The sequence below is a fragment of the Anomalospiza imberbis genome, unplaced genomic scaffold (assembly GCF_031753505.1).
Source record: "Anomalospiza imberbis isolate Cuckoo-Finch-1a 21T00152 unplaced genomic scaffold, ASM3175350v1 scaffold_80, whole genome shotgun sequence".
NCBI classification, from domain to species: domain Eukaryota; kingdom Metazoa; phylum Chordata; class Aves; order Passeriformes; family Viduidae; genus Anomalospiza; species Anomalospiza imberbis.
This window is the reverse complement of record NW_027100415.1, coordinates 239,001-258,965: the sequence shown is the minus strand read 5'-3', so window position 1 is coordinate 258,965 and position 19,965 is coordinate 239,001. Positions and strand designations below refer to the sequence as shown.

General features: G+C 52.9%; 1 protein-coding gene and 1 long non-coding RNA gene across 2 annotated transcripts in view; both read right to left on the bottom strand.

Annotated features, from left to right (window-relative positions):
- The window catches only part of LOC137467810 (uncharacterized), a 332,764-nt gene that overhangs the window by 194,960 nt on the left and 117,839 nt on the right, over positions 1–19,965 (bottom strand). The window lies entirely within an intron of this gene.
- Positions 7,980–8,920, bottom strand: LOC137467807 (olfactory receptor 14I1-like). The gene has a single exon (XM_068179224.1). The coding sequence runs from the start codon at positions 8,918–8,920 to the stop codon at positions 7,988–7,990; it is 933 nt and encodes a 310-aa protein (XP_068035325.1). The 3' UTR covers positions 7,980–7,987.

Sequence of the window (19,965 nt, the reverse complement as noted above, 5' to 3'; positions counted from 1 at the left end):
GGAAAAGAGGGAAAGTGGATGAAGAGCTCTCCTGTGCAGAGCCAAGGTCCAAGTGCCCCTGCAGTGGGAACCACAACTCATCAGGTTTGTGTCCTTTGGGCTCAGGGATGGTGACACTCAGAGGCACAGAAAGGTTTCTGGCCAACAAACACAAGTTGAACATTTGAACAGTTTAATAACCATCACAGCTCTTCCCTCAGCTCTCTGTGATGTCCCAGCAGCATCTGACATGTCCCCCATCCCCAAGGGATTTCTGTACAGGAACAGTTTTAGACAAAGACATAAGAATAGGCAATTCTATTATAGATTTAAAAATAGTAAGATGTAATTAATATTTATTTTAACTTCAAAAAGATTGGGCCACTCCCTGATGTGCAAAGCGTAGAACCAGTCCATTGAGAGACATTTGAATGACCAGAAAGCATCTGGAGGGGGAAATCTGGGTGCAATAGGAAGTACATAGATACATTGCCAACAAACACAAGTTGAACATTTGAACACTTTAATAACCATCACAGCTCTTCCCTCAGCTCTCTGTGATGTCCCCCCAAGGGACTTCTGTACAGGAACATTTTTAGACAAAGACATAAGAAATGGTAATTCTGTGATAGATTTAAAAACAGTAAGATATACTTAATATTTATTTGAACTTCAGAAAGATTGGGCCACTCCCTGATGTGCAAAGAGTGAAACCAGTCCATTGAGAGACATTTGAATGACCAGAAAGCACCTGGAGGGGGAAATCTGGGCGCAACGGGAAGTACATAGATCCACCTGGTCTAGTGCAGAGATGTCCTTAGACATGGCCATTTCAACAGGAGAACTGGAAACACCTAAAGGAAGAGGGAGAGGAAAGAATAAACAGAATATTGGTGACTCAAGGAGATGGGAAGATCAGTATTTCTTGTCATTCTGCCATCAGTACATCAGAAAATTGCTGACTCTTAAAAGTACTGAAGTGATGCAGATACTAAAAATGTGTTTGTATAATATGAAATGTACAAGTACTAAAACCTGTGCCCTTTTCCAGGCAGACACCAGCTGTGTGCCCATGACCAGGCAGTGCCACTTGTGCCCTGAGCTGCCGAGATGGGATTGGATCTCTCAGAGAGGAGCTGAGGGAGAGCAGAGCACCTTGCAAGCTGCAGGTCCCTGCCAGCCCCGCAGGGCTCCTGTGCCATCAACATCTGCTCTGCTCCAGCCTGAAACAGGGCCCAGCATGGTGCCGGGACCATCAGAGAGCTGAGGTGTGTGCTGGGATTCAATGCCCTCCCCATGGCGCAGCAGCCCTGCATTTCCCTGCTCCAGCCTTGGTCTCCAGCACAGCCGTGGAGGCTCTTTGGGCTCCTGAGTGTTCCTGCTGTGTCCATGCCCCCAAGGGCACAGAGCAGCCTCCTCTCTCGGGCACTTGCCTGTTTTCCATGCCTTGCACAGGCGCTGGCCCTGCCCCACAAGGCCTGGGCTGAGTCCTGCCCTGCACGCTCAGCCAGGCTGGGATGGACACTGATGGTTTCTGTGCCAGGCTCTCTGAGCCCAGCCCAGCTCCCTGCAAGCTCTGCCAGCTGCCCTGAGCTCTGTGCAGCACCAAGGGCCTCTCCCCAGCACAGCCCAGCCGGCTCTGGCCCCACAGCTCTGCTCAGCCCAGGCTGCTCTGGCCACTGGCCCCACGGCCTCAGCCCCTGGCCAGGGCACAGCAGCAGCTGCAGCTCAGCCAGGACTCAGCCCCAGCCATGGGGGAAGGGGCTTGGCCAAGGCCAAAGGAGGCTCCCTGGGTGCCCTGCTCCCCTCGGGCTGAGGTGCTGAGAGCTCTGCAGCCCCTGCTGCCATCCCATCTGCCCAGGCCAGCACAAGAGCCTGGCCTTGGGGCCCTCCAGAGCTGCTCCTGCTCCAGGCCCAGGGCCCATCCCAGAGCTGGGGCAGCCACAAAGCTGTCTTAAGGTGACGTTATGGTGCTTGTATCCCCAGTCATGTGTTCTGTTTATGCTTGATACTATGTTCTGCACCTTCAGGACTGACTCTGAAAGTCAAGGATTGTTTTGTCTTTTTATCAGCCGGCTCACCTCCCCCCATGGTCTGTGTAAAGGAGAGGCTTGGCTTGCTTGCTTGCTTTTCGCTTTTCTTTTGCTTTTGCTTATTAGTTAGTTTAGCTAGGCTATGCAGTCCAATTTTTACCCTGGATTGGTTTTTTTCCTCCTTCCCTTTCCCTTTCCTGAATATCATCTGAACCTGCTCCAGACCGGGACCTGGGAAACACCAAGAGACACCGAGAGTCTGCCCTTTGTGACCTGCAGCAGCCATCCCCAGCCCCAGAGACCGAGAACTGGGCGACCACCCCCAGGAGAGACTTTCTGAATTTGTCATCTCTTCAGAACGGTGAAAGTGTTTTGTCATCTGGTGTTGTTTTTGTACTGGGGAGTGTTTTGCTTGTTAAATAAACAGGTTTTTTTCCACTTCTCTCCCAGGGAGTTCTTCCCGAACCAGATGGGGAAGGGGCCGTGAAGGTTTGCTTTCTGGGGGCTCCTTCCGGAGGTCTTCTCCCAAATTTGCCCTAATCTAGGACAAACTAATCTGTGCCCATTTCTGGTCATTGCTTCTCTGATGGGGATGGGTCCTCAGCCACTTGGAGGTTGCTGATGAATTTTACTACTCCACAGGCCTCTTCTTTCTTGAGCTCTTCAGTTCAGGAATTCAGTGAGAAAGGCTCATAACGATTTGTTTAAAACTTCCAAACAAGAAAAGCCCATGGGAATAATTGAAGTTTTCAATTCTTCTGTGATGAATTAGACAGATTTCAGTAGTGTATTTAAAGTGAATATACTGTTTTGAAAACTATGCAGAGAGAACTGTTTTGTCCTGTTTTGTTTTCCAGTTTTTCCTGTTTATAGATTGATATCAGCAATGTCCAATTGATATTGACCCCCAGCACCTCCTAATGCAGTCTGAATAGATGTGAAAATCAAGACCCTTCATGGCTGACAATCAATCACACTTTGTCCCCAACCCCACCCCACCATTTCCCTCATCCAACCCCTGGCACTCAGAGCAGCTGAGGAATGGAGTCACACCCAGGGGTGTCCCCAGGGCTCAGGATTTGGGCCAGGTCAGTGAAATCTCTTTATTGCTGATCTGGACGAGACCATCGAGGGCACCCTCAGTCAGTTCCCAGGTGAGCCCAAGCTGGGTGGGAGTGTGGCTGTGCTGGAGGGCAGGAAGCTCTGCAGAGGGATCTGGACAGGCTGGAGCCATGGGCCCAGGACAATTGGATGAGGTTCACCAAGGCCAAGGGCCGGGTCCTGCCCTGGGCTCACAACCACCCCAAATCCCTGGCCATGCCCTGCCCCTGATCCCCACGGCCTGTCCTGTTTCCTTCATCCCTGCATTGCCAGGGACTTTCTGGGACAAGGGAGCTCGGCTCTGGGGATGGAGGGAGGTCCAAGTGCCACCACTGGAGTGGGAACCACAACTCATCAGGTTTGTGTCCTTTGGGGGTCAGGAACTGGTGAGACTCAGAGGCACAGAAAGTTTCTCTTCATGGCCAAAAGACCACAGTTGAACAGGACACAATTTAATAACAATCACACTCATCCCTGAGCTATGTGCAACGTCCCAGCAGCGTCTGATGAGTCCAGCATCCACAAGTGATTTCCATACTAAAACTGATTTTAGACAAACGTCGTTCTGCGGTAGATAGAAACCGAATTAAGTTCTTCTATCCGGTTGCTCATCCTGCAGTGGTGGCAAAACAGCTCAAATACTTCCTGCTTTGCAAAGCTGTCAGTGGGGGATGGAGAAGGGAAGTCAGGCTACTTTTGGCTTCAGTCTCCCTCCAGGCCCCCAGTGAAGAGCCTGGCTCTGTGTTCTCCTTCCCCTCCTCGCTGGCACTGCCAGGCTGGGATGAAGAGCCCCTCAGCCTTACCAGCTCCCTCAGCTTCTGCTCAAAGCCCAAAGGCTCCAGCCCCACCTTGGAGGCCCTTCCCTAGCCCTGCTCCAGCTGCCAGACATCTTTCCTGCCCTAGGTAACCCAACCCAGGCCACAGGGACCTGGATAATCCACGTCCTTGATGTCCTGGTCACACAGCCCTGGCCCCTTGTCCCCATGTCAGGCTCTGGGGTGGATCCTGTGGAACATCCTTTGGTGGAGGCTGTGGCTCCAGGTGGACCGGGGGGATACCAGGGGACAGGGACCCTGCTGGGCATGAACAGCATTAGACTTGTTGGGAGAACCTGTGAGGGGGAGCTGGGGCGGAGTGACCAACCCAGTGACCTCGCACAGCCCTCCTGGGATGTCACACAGCCCCTCTGTGATGTCACAGCCTGCTCTGTGATGTCATAGTCTGTTCTGTGATGTCACAGAGGCAATCTATGATGCCATAGCTTCTCAATGACCTCACATAACTCCCCCTATGATGTCATAGCCCACTCTGTGACCTCATGTTACCAGATGATAAATTGTCTCCACCAGGTGAGCTGACACCTGGAGCTTGTTCTCCAAAACCTCAGGCCTATGGAAACCACACAATGCCCATTGTGTCAGAAGGGGAACTGGAAGTTCACCAGCCTCAGTGTCCTGCCAGCTCAGCCAGGCCCACTGGAACATTGGGGTCCACAACCACCAGGGACCACCAGAGAGACCCCCAGGACAGAAGAGAGCATGGGAAAAGGGGAGGGGAAATATGTTAATGATTTTGGGGAAATGATTATCAGATGTGTGTTTAGTCCAGGACAATCAATGAATATGTGTGCAAAATACAGAATATGAACAGAAACTTTCCTGCACTCAGCATGCTCAGCCTTGGGAGGAGCTATCCCCCGTGCATCCGGCTGAATAAAGAATGCTGCTTCTTAATGCTGCATTGGTGTGAAGGAGTTTTCTGTTTTACCGAATTTTTGGTAACACTCCACTCCCAAGGAAAGCTCTGTCTCCTGCTGCTCACAAACAGAGAAGGGCTGGTGGCAGATGTGGGGGTCGGAGGCTGCCTGGGGCACAGTGACCATGAAATAATCAAGTTTTCAATGTTCTGTGAAAGAAGGAGGGGCAGCAACAAAACTGCCACACTGGAATTAGGAAGGGCAGACTTTGGCCTATTTAGGATGCTGATTTGGGGAGTACTGAATCAGATACTGATTTTTAATGAGAAAATGCCCTTAAAAACAAAGGGGTCGAGGAAGGATGGTCACATTTCAAGAAAGTAATCTTAAGGGGGAAGGAGCAGCCTGTCCCAGTGTGGCCAAAGATGAGCTGGTGAGGAAAATGACTGCTCTGACTGCCCATGGAGCTTTTGTGGGAACTCAGGAGAAAGAAGAGGGTGTATTAACTTTGGACAGAAGGTCAGGCAACTTAGCAAGTGTTTAAGGATGTTGTTAGGTCATGCAGAAAAAAAAAAAGGAAAGAGGTGAAATCTCAATTAATTAGAGATTAACATGGCCACTTCTGTGAAAAATAATAAAAAATTTTTACATGAATAAATGATTAGAATAATATGGTATAAAGGGAACCTCTACTTTTTATTGGATGCTGTGGAAAATGGAGTAATTAAAGATAATGGAAAGGCCAAACTATTTAACACCTTGTCTCAATTTTCAATATATGGACAAGTTGTCCTCAGGACAAGAGTTCTCCTGAGCTGGCAGATGGGCACAGGGAGAAGAACAGCCCCCTGTAATCCAGGAGGAAGCAGCTGGTGATCTGCTGGGCCACTCAGATGCTCACAGGTGTATGGGATCACATGGGATCCATCCTAGGGGGAAGAGGGAGCTAGTGGATGAGCTCCCCAGGCTGCTCTCCATCATTTACCATCAGTCCTGGCTCACCAGGGAGGTCCCAGAACACTGGAGCTGCCAGTGTGAGCCCATCCCCAAGAAGGGCTGGAAGGAGGATCTGGGGAACTCCAGGCCTGTCAGCCTGACCTCGGTGCCCGGCAAGGTTCTGGAACAGATCACCCTGAGTGCCATCACAGGGCACCCACAGGATGGCCCAGGGATCAGAGCCAGCCAGCGTGGATTTAGGGGGGGCAGGTCCCGCCTGACCAACCTGTTCTCCTTTTATAACCAGGTGACCCAGCTGTGGATGTGGGAAAGGCTGTGGATGTGTCCATCTGGATTTCAGCAAAGCCTTTGGCAATGTCTCTGACAGCATTTCCTGGAAAAGCTGCACCCACGGCTTGGGCAGGTTCCCTCCTCGCTGGGAGATTGAAGAGCTGGCTGGAGGCTGGGCCCAGAGAGCGGTGGAGATGGTGCTGCATCCAGCTGGTGTCCAGTCCCTGGTGCTGTCCCCCAGGGATCTGTGTTGGGCCCAGTCCTGTTTAACATCTTCACTGATGATCTGGGTGAGGGGATCGAGCCCACCATCACCAAATGTGCAGATGACACCAAGCTGGTGTGAGTGTGGATCTGCTGGAGGGCAGGACAAGAAGACACAGCCTTGAGCTGCACCAGGGGAGGTTTAGGCTGGACAACAGGAGGAAGTTCTTCACAGAAAGGGTGAGTGGGCATTGGAATGGGCAGGCCAGGGGGGAGGTAGCACAGTCACTGTCCCTCTCCAGTGGCACTTAGTGGCATGGTCTGGGTGAAAAAGTGGTTTTAGGGCATTGGTTGGACTTGATGATCCCAAAGGTCTTTTCCAGCCTATTTGATTCTGTCATTCTGTGATGATTGGGACGCTCTGGGGCCATTGTGACACTGCAGGGCCTCGTGGAACTAAGAGGACCATGGTGACACTGTGCAGCCCCATAGAACCAGGGCTCCATTGTGGTGCTCTGGGGCCAAATGGAACCAGGGAGTGCCCCGTGACACTGGGTCCTCGTGGAACCACAGAGGCCATTGTGACACTGCGGGGCCTCCTGGAACCGAGGGGTTTCACCATTTTGACACTGCAAAACCAAGGAGAGCATTGGGAGAGTCCAGGGCCCAGTGGAACCAAGGGGCCGTTCTGACACTGCGGGGCCTCATGGAACCAAGGGGACATTGTGACACTGCAGGACCTTGTGTAACCAAGGGGCCACTGTGACACTCTGGGGCCTCAAGGAATCTGGAAGGCTGTTGTGACACTGTGTGGCCTCGTGGAAACAAGGAGTCCATTGTGACACTGAGGGGACTTGTGGAACCACAGAGAGCATTGTGACAGTGTGGGACCTCATGTAACCATGGGGCCTTTGTGACACCCTGGGGCCCCATGGAACCAAGGGGCCACTGTGAAACTGCGGCACCAACGAGAACATTGTGACACTGTGAAGCCCCATGGAACCAAGGAGACCAGTGTGACAGTGCAGGGCCTGGTGTAACCAAAGGGACATTGTGACACTGAGGGGACCCATGGAACCAAGGACATCTTTTGCAGATGACTCCAAGCTGGATGTGAGTGTTGATCTGTGGGAGCATAGGAGAGCTCGGCAGAGGGACCTGGACAGGCTGGATCTAGGGACCAAATCCAGCAAGGTGAGGTTTAACAAGTCCAAGTGCCCAGTCCTGCACTTTGGCCACAACAACCCCTGCAGCGCTACAGGCTGGGGACAGAGTGGCTGGACAGCAGCCAGGCAGAAAGGGACCTGCAGGGACTGATGGACAGCAGGCTGGACATGAGCCAGCAGTGTGCCCAGGTGGCCAAGAAGGCAAATGGCTCCTGGCCTTGATCAGGAATGGTGTGGTCAGCAGGACCAGAGCTGCTGTGCCAGCACTGATCTGCCCCCAGCTCTGCACACAGACATTGCTGCTGCAGCTCCAGAGAAGGCAACAAAAGGGCATCTCTGCAGAAAACTCTGCTGGGAGATCCTTGAGTTCCTTTAAATCCACCGAGAGCACAGCCCCTCATTGACACAGTCTGTAGCCACAGGGAAGGTGGAGAGAAACAAAATGAGAAATGGCACAAACAATGACATTTATTTGTGGACAACATTAAAATGTAAAACAAAGAAAAAACACCTCCTGAATGAAACCAACAAGTAGCAAAGATGACTTTTATTACAAGTGATTTGCAGAATTGGCCAGCAGTTTAATGTCCCTGAAACCATCCAGTCATCAGTCTCCACACTGCAGCCTTGAGCTCCTGGTTCCTCAGGCTGTAGATGAGGGGGTTCAGGGCTGGAGGCACCACTGAGTACAGAACTGACAGGGCCAGATCCAGGGATGGGGAGGACATGGAGGGGGGCTTCAGGTGAGCAAACACTGCAGTGCTGAGGAACAGAGAGACCACGGCCAGGTGTGGGAGGCAGGTGGAAAAGGCTTTGTGCCGTCCCTGCTCAGAGGGGATCCTCAGCACGGCCCTGAAGATCTGCACATAGGAGAAAACAATGAACACAAAACAGCCAAATGCCAAACAGGCACTAACAGCAATGAGCCCAAGTTCCCTGAGGTTTGACTGTGAGCAGGCAAGCCTGAGGATCTGGGGGATTTCACAGAAGAACTGGCCCAGGGCATTGCCATGGCACAGGGGCAGGGAAAATGTATTGGCCGTGTGCAGCAGTGAATAGAGAAAGGCACTGGCCCAGGCAGCTGCTGCCATGTGGGCACAAGCTCTGCTGCCCAGGAGGGTCCCGTAGTGCAGGGGTTTGCAGATGGACACGTAGCGGTCGTAGCACATGATGGTCAGGAGGGAAAGCTCTGCTGAGATGAAGAAGGCAAAAAAAAAGAGCTGAGCAGCACATCCTGTGTAGGAGATGGTGCTGGTGTCCCAGAGGGAATTGTGCATGGCTTTGGGGACAGTGGTGCAGATGGAGCCCAGGTCGCTGAGGGACAGGTTGAGCAGGAAGAAGAACATGGGCGTGTGCAGGTGGTGGCCGCAGGCGACGGCGCTGATGATGAGGCCGTTGCCCAGGAGGGCAGCCAGGGAGATGCCCAGGAAGAGGCAGAAGTGCAGGAGCTGCAGCTGCCGCGTGTCTGCCAGTGCCAGCAGGAGGAAGTGGCTGATGGAGCTGCTGTTGGACATTGGCTGTGGCTGCACATGGGGGCCTGTTCAGGCAGAAAGGACAGTGACAGTCAGGAGAGACTGTTTGGAGCCAAACCTGGCCCATCCCCTGTAGCCTTTTCTGCTGGGAGTCACCCACCTTTGTTCCTGCCCTGGGAAAACTTTCACCCAGGTCCCTACCTGAGCCTGAGCTAAGCTACCCAGCCTGAGCTCCAGTTGTGCTTGCTGAATGTGCCAGAAGCAGCCAGGGGGCTCTAGAGGAGCCATCCCTGCCCCCTGTCCCTGGGTTTGTGGCCATGTGGCAGAGGGACAAGGCTGGATATTCAAGATTTGTCAGGGGAATCACTCCTAATGCAGAAAGGGTTGGTAGCATCTGCACTCACACTTCTAAAGGAATTTCACTCTATTCCTTAAGGAAATAGATGGCATGAGTTTGTTTTAGAAATTGTTTTCCTACCCACACATCATTCCTGGCTCTCTGAGGTCAGAAATCCCCAGCAGTCCTGCTGCACTCAGAGTTTGCCACTGAGGAATGTGAGAGGCAAAGGATTCCCTGTGGATGAGGGCAGGTGAGGGGCTGGATGGGCTTGTTCCCAACTGCCCTGGCTTTGCACCTTAGGCTGCAATCAGAGCACAATGACACTCCCGGGTCACCCTGGGATAAACCAGACCCTGCCCAGAGCAGAGGGATCCCTGAATGTCTCACCCTCTCCAAAGGTCTCTGGGCAAGCTCTCAGCACCCCCTTGTGCCAAGGACACTCACGGCTCCCTTGGCCAACCCAGCAGCATTTCCTCAGCTGTGGCAGCTCTGCACTTCCCCGTGGGACATTCAGGGAACTCCCAGAGGCTCTGGCACAGCTCTGCACCCAGGAGGGCAGCTCAGAGCTGAGAAGGGCACAGCAAGGAGATCCCCGGCTGTGCCCATGATGGGATCTCAGGGAGGCGCTCAGCCCATTCCCCTTTCCCATGGACTGCTTTGCCCACAGCCCCACAGGTCCCAGGGAAGCTTGGACACCCCATTCCCATGGACAGCCCTGCCTGGCAGGAATGCCAAGGGCTGTGCCTGACTCAGCTGCTGCAAATGCCAGAGCCTCCCTGAGAGCACCAGAAAACACTGACAATATCAGGGGAGTGCAGAAACAGGAGAAGATGTTGTGGTGCTGTGCCTGAGAGGGCAGGGCAGAGACAGCCGGGCACTCAGGACCGTGTTCCCGTGCCCAGCTGTGCCCGGCACCTCCCACACACCAACAGTGCCCTCCTGCCCCAGCACTGCTCTGTTCAGCCCCCTCTGCTTCCCTGAGCATCTCCCTGGGCCTGGACATTCCCTCCTGAGAGGTGCCTTGTCCCTGCCAGCGCTCACAGAGCCCATCCCACCCTGTGTGCCCTCGGCCCGGCCCTACAGAAACCTGCCTGTGTGCAGGGCCCTGGCTGGGGCAGGGTCTGTGTGCAGCTGGGCGAGGGCAGCTCAAGAGAGCCCTGCTGGGCCCTGCAAAGGTGATGCTGCTGCTGTCCAGGGCTGAGGAGTGGCTGAAGGCCCTTTGGGAGGCTGCCAGCAGAGAGACTGACCACCCAAAGTCACAGTTCTGGAGTCTCTGTAAATGTTCACACATTCCTTTGATGATCCTGTGTGTCCCTTTCAACTCAGAATGTTCTGTCATTCTGGGATTACAATTCCTGTTCTGCTTCTCTCATCCCCCTGTTGTCTATAATCAAAAGAGAAAAACAAACCCTTGCAACAAAGTTAGAACAGTAAAGGAAAAACCAGACCTTTATTGGAAGCTTCCAGGTGTCCCAGTGGGGATGGGGCACACCCCACCCCTGATTTCAACAATTTATTAAGGTTGATTAATTAGGATATTTAACAGGAACATCCAATAGGAGATTCAGTTGCCCCAGTTACACACCCCTGGCTCAACCCATTGGATTAGTTCCAAGGATTTCTTTGCCCCAGTTTTTGTTATCACTGCGCACATTCAAAAACCAAAATGTTCTTGTACGTGCTCTTCCTGATAATAAGACTATGCAGTATTTCAGGAATGTATTTAGACAGTCAGCTTATTGTTCTAAAATCTAAGAGAAAGGTAAGGAAACATACTAGAGATAATTAAGGATTGTAAATATATGAAGTATAAAATAGTTGTTAAACAGAGTTAATTAAGAATTTAATAGAGTTAGATAAGGATTTTAGATTTATACTTATGTTATACTAATTTACAGAACTACGAATATAAGAAAAATACATGAAAAGCAAAAATCTTTTTGTCATCACCCCAACTTTCCCACCCTGCTCCAAGCAGGAAATGGAAGACACTCTCTGAAAAGCTCCTGAGCTTTACAGCAATCCCAGGTTTACCTTCTATGGGAAGTGTCCTGCGGAGCTGTGCCCAGGCTGCTCTGGAGCAGGGAGCAGCCCTGCCCCAGCCAGCAGCTCTCAGCAGCAGCACCTGCCCTGCTCAGGGTGGCTCCTTCCCCCCACAGCTTCTCCCCAGCGCTGGGAGCAGCTCCCCGGGCCGGCTGAGAGCTGTCCCTGGCAGGCAGCAGAGTCCCTGGCCCAGCACAGCGCCCTGGGCTGCAGGACCCTGCTCTGCAGGACAGCCCTGGGCACCCCTGGCTGCTCTGCACAAGAGATGATCAGAGAATGTACTCACAGGGCCTGTGGGCATTGGGATGTTCCAGCTGTAGGAGATCACTCCAGGAGCTGCAGCTGCATTGTCCTGCAGCCAGAGGTTCCTGTGCCAAGGGCTGCCAGGGATTCTGCCCCAGGCACTTCTCAGCACCTTCCCAGCCCTGACTGATGGAAGCTCTCTGTGCCTCTGTGCTGTGCCCGGGCTGGCTGCAGGCAGTGCCCCAGCCCTGCTGGGCTGGGAGAAGAGCTGCTCATCCAGAGAAATGTGCTTTTGAAGCTCTCCTTGGTTACCAGGATCACCCTCTGGGCCAGGAGCCCGGCCCAGCTCAGCAGCACAGACACAGCACAAAGACTTTAATGACCCTCTGGGGCTTTGTGCTCAGGCCCTGAACATCAGGCCCTGAGAGGGAGCTGCAGAAACCTCTCCAGAACTCCAAGTCAGAATCCAACTCCAAAGTTTCTTTGGCTTTTAATGGGTCCCACTGAGGGACACGACTGAGAAAGTGTCCCCAGGCCCCAGGCAGAGCAGAGAACTGGAGGCACTGATGACAGGTGGGGACAAAGAGAAGCCAAGTCCTGGTGCCCTGGGGCACAGCAGGGTCTGTGCCACCTGAGCCACTTTGGGTGGGCTGGGGGCGGCCCCAGGGCAGGGGGCAGTGTGTGCTGGGGCCCTTTGTGACACGGTGCAGCACGGTCACCGTGGCATGGAACGGGACAGCGTGTCCAAGGGTCCTTTGTGACACGGGGTGACATAGGAGCTGGTGGTGACAAGACCACGCCACAGTGCTCGCAGCACACGACGGGACAGGACGGGACAGAGCGGTGCCGTGAAGAGACCCCGCACAGCGCACTCGTTCATGTCTGACCCGGAGCTTTTCCGAGGCGTTATTCCTGCAGCTGACCTCGAGGCCAGACCACAGGACTTGGTGACCCGTGGCCTTCCTGAGGCTTCTCTCCTGCAGGTGTCCTCGAGGGCAGACCGTGGGACTTGGTGCCCCAGAGACATCTCCCATCCCTGCCACCGGTGCCCTCGAGGCCAGACCACAATCCTTGACAGGAGTCTCCTGTCCTTGTGGCAGGAGCCCTCGAGACCAGAGTGCAGGACTTGCTGTCCTGTAGCCTTCCTGAGGCGTCTCTCTTGAAGGTGCCTTCCAGGCACGACTGCAGGCCTTGCTGACTCGGAGCTTTTCTGAGGTATCTCTCCTGCAAGTAGCCACAAATCCAGTCACTGACATGGAGCAGAGACCCCCGAGGGTGCCCCAGCTGGCCTGGGTGGAGGAAAAGGAAGAAGGCGCTGGAGCTGGCCCTGCACAGGAGACCTGTGCTGCCCTGCTGGATATGCTCGTAGAGGAGGGGTTTTGCAATCCAAAGCAAGTAAGCAGCCTGTGGCCATGGTTTGATCCTCCCAGGAATTGCTTGGCCTCCCAAGCCATGCCTGCTGGTCACTGGAAGCCTTTGAGGCCATGGCAGTGTGGTGGGAAGGGAAGCACTTCTCTGGGGAAGCTGGGGACATTCCTCCCTCTGGCAGCTTTCCAAGTCTCCCCAGCCTTCTCCAGGTGCCTGCCATGGTGAGGTACATCCACCAGTGGCTCATGGCCAGTCAGTTTGCTGAGGACAGGCTGAACAGGGCCCTGCTGGATCTCACTGAAGAACAGCCTGCTTATGTAGTAATGTGTCCTGATTTTGGGTAAATTTGGGAGAAAACCTCCAGAAGGAGCCCCCAGAAAGCAAATCCCCCCACAGTCCCTCGCCTACCTGGCTCGGGAAGAATTTCCTCAGAGAGCAGTGGAAACAACCTGTTTATTGAGCAGGCAAAGCACCCCCCAGCAAAAAAAAATGAACAACACCAGATGACAAAAACTCTTTCACCACACTGAAGAGGTGACAAATTCAGAAAGTCTCTCGTGGGAGTGGTTGCCCAGTTATCGGTCTCTGGCGCTGGGGGTGGCTGCTGCAGGTCACAAAATGCTGGCTCTCGGTGTGTCTTGGTGTTTCCCAGGTCCCAGTCCTGAGCAGGTTCAAATGGTATTCAGGAAAGGGAAAGAAAAAAAAACAGTCCAGGGAAAAAATTGGATTGCCTAGCTAAACTAACTAATAAGCAAAAGCAAGGGCAAAAGCAAGAAGCAAAAGCAAGAGCAAAGTGAAAGCAAGCAAGCCAGCAAGCAAGCAAGAAGCCAGCAAGCCCTAGCCTCTCCTAGACACAGACTTTGGGGAGAGGTGAGCCGGCTGATAACAAGGCAAAACAAACCTTCACTTTTTGGAGCCAGTCCCGAAGGCACATAACATAACATCAAGCATAAACAGAACACACAATTGGGGATGCAAGCACCATAACGTCACCCTAGGACATTCCACTCCTTATCTCCATATCGTCAACATAACTACCAAACATCATGTAAAACCTTCATCAAGTAAAAACTTCCATCTTTCACTTACTCAGACACATTTCCTTCCATCTCACTTGCTCAAATCTTTGACACACATTTCCTTCTATATCACTTGCTCAAACCTTCAACACTTACACATTTCCTTCTGTCTCATGTCTGTGTGGTTTAATGTAAAGGCAGTGGCAGTAACATCCAACAAACAGTGATATTTGCATATGAGGCTCACCCCACAATCAGATCTCCCTGAGGTACACATCGTGTTGTTCCATATTTCTGCATTATTCACCGTGTACAAACTGGTCCCTGAAAAAAGACAATCCCACAAATGGGTTTGTCTGTACTCGAGGCAGAGTTGATCCACACTGTCTTCCCTAACAACTACAGTAGGACTTCTGAAGGAAGAAGAGCGAAGGTACCAATTGCCACTTCAACAGTGTATTGCCGACAGTACAGAAGAACTCGAGATGCTGTGATTCCCATCCATAAGATGATTCGAGAGCTGGAGAGCCAAGAAGTGGCCAGCAAAACCCACTCACCCTTCAACAGCCCCATTTGGCCTGTGCGTTAATCTGAAGGACAATGGAGATTGACTGTGGACTATCGTGCCTTGAATGAAGTGACTCCACCGCTGAACGCTGCTGTGCCGGACATGCTGGAACTCCAGTACGAGCTGGAGTCCAAGGCAGCAAAGTGGTACGCCTCTATTGACATTGCTAACATGTTTTTCTCCATTCCACTGGCAGCAGAATGCAGGTCTCAGTTAGCTTTCACCTGGAGGGGCGTGCAGTACACCTGGAACCGACTGCCCCAGGGGTGGAAGCACAGCCCCACCATCTGCCATGGACTGATCCAGGCTGCACTGGAAAAGGGCGAAGCTCCAGAACACCTGCAGTACCTCAATGGCATCATTGTGTGGGGGAACACGGCAATGGAAGTATTTGAGAAAGGAGAGAGGATCATCCAGATTCTGCTGGAAGCCGCCTTTGCCATGAAGTGGAGCAAAGTCAAGGGACTTGCACGAGAGATCCAGTTCCTGGGGGTAAAGTTGCAAGATGGATTGTGTCAGATTCCCACTGAGGTCTCCAAAAGGATCACTGCGATGTCTCCACCAACCAGCAAGAAGGAAACACGAGCTTTCCTAGGTGCCATAGGTTTTTGGAGAATGCACATTCCCAAGTACAGCCAGATTGTGAGCCCTCTTTACCTGGTTACCTGCAAGAAGAACGGTAATTCCTCTGGGGGCCTCAGCAGCAACAAGCTTTCGCCCAGATCAAGCAGGAGATTGCTCAAGCATTAGCCCTTGGCCCAGTCAGGATGGGACCAGAGATGAAGAATGTGCTCTACTCTGCAGCCGGGAACAATGGCTTGTCCTGGAGCCTTTGGCAGAAGGTGCCTGGGGAGACTCGAGGCCGACCACTGGGATTCTGCAGCTGAAATTACAGAGGGTCTGAAGCCAACTGCACTCCCACAGAGAAGGAAATCTTGGCTGCCTATGAAGGAGTTCAAGCTGCCTCCGAGGTGATTGCCACAAAAGCACCACTCCTCCTGGCACCCTGACTGACGGCACTGGGGTGGATGTTTAAAGGAAAGGTTCCCACTACCCTCCACGACACTGCTGCCACATGGAGCAAATGGATTACTCTCATCATACAGCACACCCGGACTGGAAACCTGAATTGCCCTGGGATTTTGGAGATAATTACAAACTGGCTGCTGGTGAGAACTTTGGTCTCACTGACGGAGAGCAGCGGGAACAAGTGACAAGGGCTAAAGAAGGTGCACCATGCAACCAACTACCATCAGAGGAAACTCGATACTCTGTTTTCACTGACAGTTCCTGTGGCATCGTAGGGATGAACTGGAAGTGGAAAGCAGCCGTATGGAGCCCCACATGACACGTAACACAAGCTACCAAAGGAGAAGGTGGATCAAGTCAACTTGCTGAAGTCAAGGCCGTTCAGCTGGCCCTGGACATTGCTGAAAGAGAGAAGTGACCAAAGCTCGACCTTTATATGGATTCTTGGATGGTAGCCAATGCTCTGTGGGGCTGGCTGGAAAGGTGGAAAAAGGCCAACTGGCAGCATAGAGGAAAACGTGTCTGGGCTACTGATGAGTGGAAAGACATTGCCTCTTGGGTAGAAAATGTGTCTGTAAAAGTCTGTCATGTAGATGCCCATGTCCCCAAGAGTCGGGCTAATGAGGAACACCGAAACAACGAGCAGGTAGATCAGGCTGCAATGATAGAAGTGTCAAAGATAGATTTAGATTGGCACCATAAGGGGGGAGTTGTTCCTTGCTCAATGGGCCCATGAAGCCTCAGGCCATCAGGGCAGAGATGCCACTTTTAAGTGGGCATGAGACCAAGGGGTGACTGTAACCATGGACAGTATTTCTCAGGTTATCCATGACTGTGAGACGTGTGCTGAGATCAAGCAGGCCAAGTGAGTAAAGCCCCTGTGGTATGGTGGGCAGTGGTCCAAGTACAGGTATGGGGAGGCCTGGCAGATTGACTACATCACACTGCCCCAGACACACCAAGGCAAGCGCTACGTGCTCACAATGGCAGAAGCCACCACGGGATGGTTGGAGACCTCCCCTGTGCCTCATGCCACTGCCCAGAGCACCATCCTGGGCCTTGAAAAGTAAATCCTGTGCAGGCATGGTACCCCTGAGAGGACTGAGTCTGACAACGGGACTCATTTGAAGAACAGCTTTATCAACACCTGGGGTAGGGAACATGTCATTGAGTGGGTGTACCATATCCCCTACCATGCACCAGCTGCAGGCAAAGTGGAGAGGTACAATGGACTGTTAAAAACCACCCTGAAAGCATTGGGTGGGGGATCTTTCAAGAACTGGGAGCAGCATTTAGCAAAGGCCACCTGGTTAGTTAACACCCGAGGTTCCACCAGTGGAGCAGGCCCTGCCCAGTCTGAATCCCTGAATATAGCAGACGGAGATAAAGTCCCAGTGGCACATATCAGAGGTTTGTTAGGGAAGACAGTGTGGATCAATTCTGCCTCGAGTACAGACAAACCATTTCTGGGACTGTCTTTTCTCAGGGACCAGGTTGTACATGGTGAATAATGCAGAGAGATGGAAGAACTCAATGTGTACCTCAGGGAGATCTCATTGTGGGGTGAGCCTCATATGCAAATATCATTGTTTGTTGGATGTTACTGCCACTGTCTTTACATTAAACCACACCGACATGAGACAGAAGGAAATGTGTAAGTGTCGAAGGTTTGAGCAAGTGATACAGAAGGAAAAGTGTGTTAAAGGTTTGAGTGAGTGAGATGGAAGGAAATGTGTCTGAGTAAGTGAAAGATGGAAGTTTTTACTTGATGAAGGTTTTACATGACGTTTGGTAGTATGTTGATGATATGGAGATAAGGAGTGGAATGTCCTAGGGTGACATTATGGTGCTTGCATCCCCAATCGTGTGTTCGGTTTATGCTTGATGTTATGTTATGTGCCTTCGGGACTGGCTCCAAAAAGTGAAGGTTTGTTTTGCCTTGTTATCAGCCGGCTCACCTCTCCCCAAAGTCTGTGTCTAGGAGAGGCTAGGGCTTGCTGGCTTCTTGCTTGCTTGCTGGCTTGCTTGCTTTCGCTTTGCTCTTGCTCCTGCTTTTTGCTTTTGCCCTTGCTTTTGCTTATTAGTTAGTTTAGCTAGGCAATCCAATTTTTTCCCTGGACTGTTTTTTTTCTTTCCCTTTCCTGAATACCATTTGAACCTGCTCAGGACTGGGACCTGGGAAACACCAAGACACACCGAGAGCCAGCATTTTGTGACCTGCAGCAGCCACCCCCAGTGCCGGAGACCGATAACTGGGCAACCACTCCCACGAGAGACTTTCTGAATTTGTCACCTCCTCAGAGCGTAGAAAGATTTTGTCATCTGGTGTTGTTCATTTTTTGTGCTGGGGAGTACTTTGCCTGCTCAATAAAAAGGTTGTTTCCACTACTCTCTGAGGAAATTCTTCCTGAACCAGGTGGGGGAGGGGCGGTGGGGGGGGTTGCTTTCTGGGGGCTCCTTCTGAAGGTTTTCTCCCAAATTTGCCCCAAACCAGGACACATTACTACATCAGCAGGCTGTTCTTCAGTGAGATCCAGCAGGGCCCTGTTCAGCCTGTGCTCAGCAAACTGACTGGCCATGAGCCACTGGTGGATGTACCTCACCATGGCAGGCACCTGGAGAAGGCAGGGGAGACTTGGAAAGCTGCCAGAGGGAGGAATGTCCCCAGCTTCCCCAGAGAAGTGCGTTCCTTCCCACCACACTGCCATGGCCTCAAAGGCTTCCAGTGAGCAGTAGGCATGGCTTGGGAGGCCAAGCAATTCCTGGGAGGATCAAACCATGGCCACAGGCTGCTTACTTGCTTTGGATTGCAAAACCCCTCCTCTACGAGCATATCCAGCAGGGCAGCACAGGTCTCCTGGGCAGGGCCAGCTCCAGGGCCTTCTTCTTCTTCCTCCTCACAGGCCAGCTGGGGCACCCTCGGGGGTCTCTGCTCCATGTCAGTGACTGGATTTGTGGCTACTTGCAGGAGAGATGCCTCGGAAAAGCTCAGAGTCAGCAAGGCCTGCAGTCATGCCTGGAAGGCACCTTCAAGAGAGAAGCCTCAGGAAGGCTAAAGGAGAGCAAGTCCTGCACTCTGGTCTCGAGGGCTCCTGCCACAAGGACAGGAGACTCCTGTCAAGGATTGTGGTCTGGCCCCGAGGGCACCTGTGGCAGGGATGGGAGATGCCTCCAGGGCACCAAGTCCCACGGTCTGCCCTCGAGGACACCTGCAGGAGAGAAGCCTCAGGAAGGCCATGGGTCACCAAGTCCTGTGGTCTGGCCTCGAGGTCAGCTGCAGGAATAACGCCTCGGAAAAGCTCCGGGTCAGACACGAACGAGTGCGCTGTGCGGGGGCTCCTCACGGCACCGCTCTGTCCCATCCTGTCCCGTCGCATGCTCCGAGCACTGCGGCGTGGTCTTGTCACCGCCAGCTCCCATGTCACCCCGTGTCATAAAGGGCCCTTGGACACGCTGTCCCGTTCCATGCCACGGTGACCGTGCTGCACCGTGTCACAAAGGGCCCCTGCACACACTGCCCCCTGCCCTGGGGCCGCCCCCAGCCCACCCAAAGTGGCTCGGGTTGGAAGGAATCCCTCACCCCAAGTGTCTAAGACAGCCCAACAGGATCTTTAGGAATGGCTCAAACCATCAGCAAACGCTGCCCTGCTCTGCAGGCTCAGGGCAGCAGAAGGAGCCCCCAGGGCTGCCGACGCAGCCGTGCTGGGAAGGGCACGGGGCCTTCACAGAAGCTGGCACGGCCTCCTTGGGACACGTCCCGGCTGGTGGCCATCCTAAACCCGCGGGTGTGACACAGACAAGGAACGTGTGGGCCAGGGCACGAATGCTGCTCTGACCCCTGGGGCCTGGGGAGCGCTGACTTCAGCAGGTGTGGCACAGTCCCTGCCCAAGCAGACCTGCCACCCCCCGAGCCCTGGCAGCACCGGTGCCCGTCTCCTGCCCCAGAGACCTGTGTCCGTGGGGGGCTTCTGTGCCAGAAGGAGCCAAAGCCCACGTGCATTGGGGGCTGCGCTCCTGCCTGCAGGGGCTGTTGGCAGGAGCACCTGGAGCAACTGCTGGCAACACTTGGTCTCTGTCAGAAGCTCTTACTCCATGCTGAAATTATTTTCTCATTGAAGTTATTGCCTTCAGCAGAAAAACACCTTAGCAGCCAAGGCACAAAAGAGTCTGGCATGTAAGAATCCTCAATTCAGGAAAGCTTTACTTCCCATTGCTCAACTCAAGTAGTTCCAAGAAGTTGCAAACTTCCCAAATTAATTGGGATGGCCTGAGGAGGTGAAGAGTTGGAATTTTGCTTCCCATCTCAAAGCAGCAACTCATTTGCCTTAACGTCATCCACTGAGGGTCACTGTACAGGACAGAGCACTACACAGAGGAAGGGCAAAACCAAGGGCCATTCTTTGGTTTTCTATGAATGGATGATCATATCCTAATTCTCTTAAGAAATAAAAGCTCTCAAGAAATCAAAGTCCACTCA